Genomic DNA, 3,478 nt, shown 5'->3' with positions numbered 1-3,478 from the left:
TGTTGTGGAGAGCTTTCCCCTCCTGACTTTGATCTGGGCAGAGGTGCTGGCCTGGCAGGCGCAGGAAGAGGCGGCCAGCTTGCTCAGAGGGGCGGGCTGCCCGCGGGAGGCTCTCTGGAGCCAGGACACAGAAGTCTGCTCAGAGCGCGCTTCACCTCCTTGTTGCGCAGGGTGTAGATGAAAGGGTTGAGCATGGGTGTGACCATGGCATAGAAGACGGCAGGGGCCCCGGCTCCCGGCCCGCTGGAGCGAGGCTGCAGGTAGATGCAGACGGGTGGCACGTAGTAGAGCAGCACCACGGTGAGGTGCGAGGAGCAGGTGGAGAAGGCGCGGCGGCGGCCCTCTGCGGTGCGGATGCGCAGCACAGCGGCCACAATGAAGACGTAGGACATGATGATGAGGGCCAGGCACCCCCCGGCCACAACCCCGATGTTGACCAGAACGACAAGCTCGTTCAAGCTGGTGTCTGAGCAGGCCAGCTTCAGCACAGGGGGGATGTCACAGAAGAAGTAGGCGATGTGATGGGGCCCACAGTAGTGCAGGCGGAAGGTGAGGGAGGTGTGGACTGCAGAGTGCGCAGCGCCGGTGACCCACGGGAGCCCCGCCAGCCTGACACACATTTGCCGGCTCATGGCCACCGGGTAGCGCAGGGGCTGGCAGATGGCCAGGTAGCGGTCATAGGCCATGACTGTGTACAGGAAGCACTCGGTGCTGGCCAGGAAGTGGAAGCAGTACAACTGGACTGCACAGCCCTTGAAGGAGATCACCCTGTCATCCAGTGTTAGAAGGCCAGCCATGACCTTGGGCACGGTCACTGTAGACAGACAAGCATCCAGGAAGGAGAGGTGTCCCAGAAAGTGGTACATGGGTGAAGAGAGGTGCTGGTCTATGCCCACAGTTAGGAGAATGAGGATATTCCCAGTCACTGTGATGCTGTAGATGAGGAAGAGGAGGAAGAAAAAGAGGCTGGGATATTCAGCTGTGTACATCAGTCTGTCTAGGAGGAAGTAGCTCACAGCAGTCTGGTTGGTATATTCTTTCTTCATGACTGTTCCCTCACACTGAGTGCACTGCTTAGTCAGCCCCCTTGCAACTCACCTGACCTTAGCAGTTGTCATAAACAGACGCTCCCCTTTCCAGAAGTACCATTAGCTGTTGGAGCACACCATTCTAGTCCTACCCCCTATGAGAAAGAGCTGTTAGCTCAGTTAATGGTTTTGTCTTGTGCTAGTGTTTTCCTTCAAAGTGAACTTTTCCATATGAAATCTGTGACATTTCTGAGACACATCAAGCATTGTAAGGATTATTTGATCCCTAAATACTGGCAATACAAATCATAAATATTACTCTTAAATGCACTTGTTTTTTGCATATTATTCCAGAATCATGATGCCTTTGCTTTCTTTATTTCCTCACCATTGCTCCTGGTGCAGGTAGGCAGACTCCTTTGGCTGTGCACATCGGGGAGAGGCACCCCACCATCTGTGTTTTCCATTTTTGTGTATTACATCAGTCAGGAGCACAGAGAACCCATCCACTTCTCACCCAAAGGGAGTTCTCTGGAATTCTGCCTACCCATAAGGAACTCTCGAGGGCATGACAGTGAAGCCTTGGAGATCAGCTGAATAATTATCAAGACAAGTTGTTTGGTGCCATTTCCCCCTCCTTCTAAGTGCTGTTTCAGTCCTTTGGGAAATGTCTGCTATGCCTTTGCTGTTAAACCCGAATTGAAATTTAAGAGTCTCCTTTGACTTGTTCCATTCTTTTCCACAAACCCACCTGGATGTTTATTTTGTGAAAACTTTCTGTAGATGACTTATTTCTGTTGCCTCTAATCCCCATGGGCTTTTACTTAACCCAGCCAACTCATTTTTTAAAATTTTTTTTATTTATAAAAAGGAAACATTGACAAAACCATAGGATCAAGAGGGGTACAGCTTCACACAATTCCTACCACCAGACCTCTGTATACCAACCCCTCCCCTGATAGCTTTCCTACTCTTTAACCCTCTGAGGGTATGGACCCAAGATCATTGTGGGATGCAATGAACATGGGCGTTGACAGGTCGATCCATACTCCCAACCTGTCTCTCTCTTTACCTAGTGGGGAAGGGGTCTGGGGAAATGGAGCTCCAAGGCACATTGGTGGGGTTGTCTCTCCAGGGAAGTCTGGTCACATCCTGCTAGCATCTGGCACCTGGTGGCTGAAAAGAGAGTTAATATACAAAGCCAAACAAACTATTGTACAATTGTGGACCTAAAGGCTGGAATAGTGCAGGTGAAGCATTGGGGGGGGTCCTCCATTTTATAGATAGCTAGTAGGCATATTTTAGTTATATTTCAAAGGACCTCTAGTTATAATAGTGTTTTTTTGTTTGCTTGTTTGTTTTTGCCTGAGCCTGAAATCTGATATGCAGGTGAATCCTAATTATTGTCTGAGGAGATGATGTCATGGCTGGGAAAAGGACCAGAAAGCTGGATCAGGGAAGAGAGTAGCTCCCTAATATGGGAAAGGGGTATAAATACTACTGTAAACCCCATCAATTTGATGTGATCTGGGGCCCATAATTAGCTTAGGAGCCTGTGTGACCTCTGCATCCCTCTAGATCTGAGCTCACAGTCTGTGGTCATGAGTAGGAACAGTCCAAGCTGCCCCAGTATCTTCCTCAGGTGTATCATAGAGTATGTTGTCCATCCTCCCTTTGGAGGATGGAACATTCTCTACCATTGTTGATCCAGCTTGAGGGCAAGGTCCTATGGGGGCCCACAAAGGGGTCTATTTTCCAACTCATATTTTATACCAAGTTTTTCACAGTGGCATTTGGTGTCCCAGATTTTACTCACTTCTCTCATACATCAATTGATAGAGTATTCAACTTTTTAGTCAGTCTTCCTAAATCAACATGTTTAGTTTCGCTATCCCCTTTGCTTTTCTTCACTGCTTTAAACCATAGACTGTATCTCTGCCCAATTCCCATATTACCTATAAAGTACTCCTATTTATGGCATACATTTTGTATTATTTATTTACTTTGGATAGAGACAAAAATTGAGAAGGGAGGGGGGATATAGGAAGAAAGCTCACGAGGCTTCCTTCCTGCAAATGGGGGCCAAGGGCTTGAACCAGCGTCGTCGGGCTTGACAGTGTGGGCACTCTACTAGATACACCAACACCTGACACCTGCTGGCACTCCTGTGGAGTGGCTCCAGCCAGGGGGTAAGTCTCTGATCCTCCCTCACCAGTTCTAGTGACTGCGTGATACAGAAAGGAGGACTCGGGGAGTACTCTGGTACGAACACTCATTTATTTGGAGATGGGTACAGGTGTATATAGAGAGTTAAACAAAGAACATTTTTCACATATGTCAGAAATTACAGGTTTCTTAAAGATCAGCTTGCCCCTTTGGTAGGGGGCTGGTATGACAAGAATTGATGAGATACATAAAGGTCAAGACAATTAGTCTCCATGATGCAGGCA

At 48.4% G+C, this 3,478-nt stretch overlaps 1 protein-coding gene across 1 annotated transcript; it reads right to left on the bottom strand.

Moving 5' to 3' along the window:
* On the bottom strand, positions 1–1,046 carry LOC103118758 (olfactory receptor 10S1). Its single transcript, XM_007528968.2, has one exon. It carries the CDS (start codon positions 1,044–1,046, stop codon positions 84–86), a length of 963 nt encoding a protein of 320 aa, XP_007529030.1. The 3' UTR covers positions 1–83.
* Positions 1,047–3,478: the final 2,432 nt, after the last annotated feature.

The sequence above is a fragment of the Erinaceus europaeus genome, chromosome 20 (genome assembly GCF_950295315.1).
Source record: "Erinaceus europaeus chromosome 20, mEriEur2.1, whole genome shotgun sequence".
Classification (NCBI taxonomy): Eukaryota; Metazoa; Chordata; class Mammalia; order Eulipotyphla; family Erinaceidae; genus Erinaceus; species Erinaceus europaeus.
Note: the sequence above shows the minus strand (reverse complement) of the source record. Positions and strands in the feature narration are given on the sequence as shown.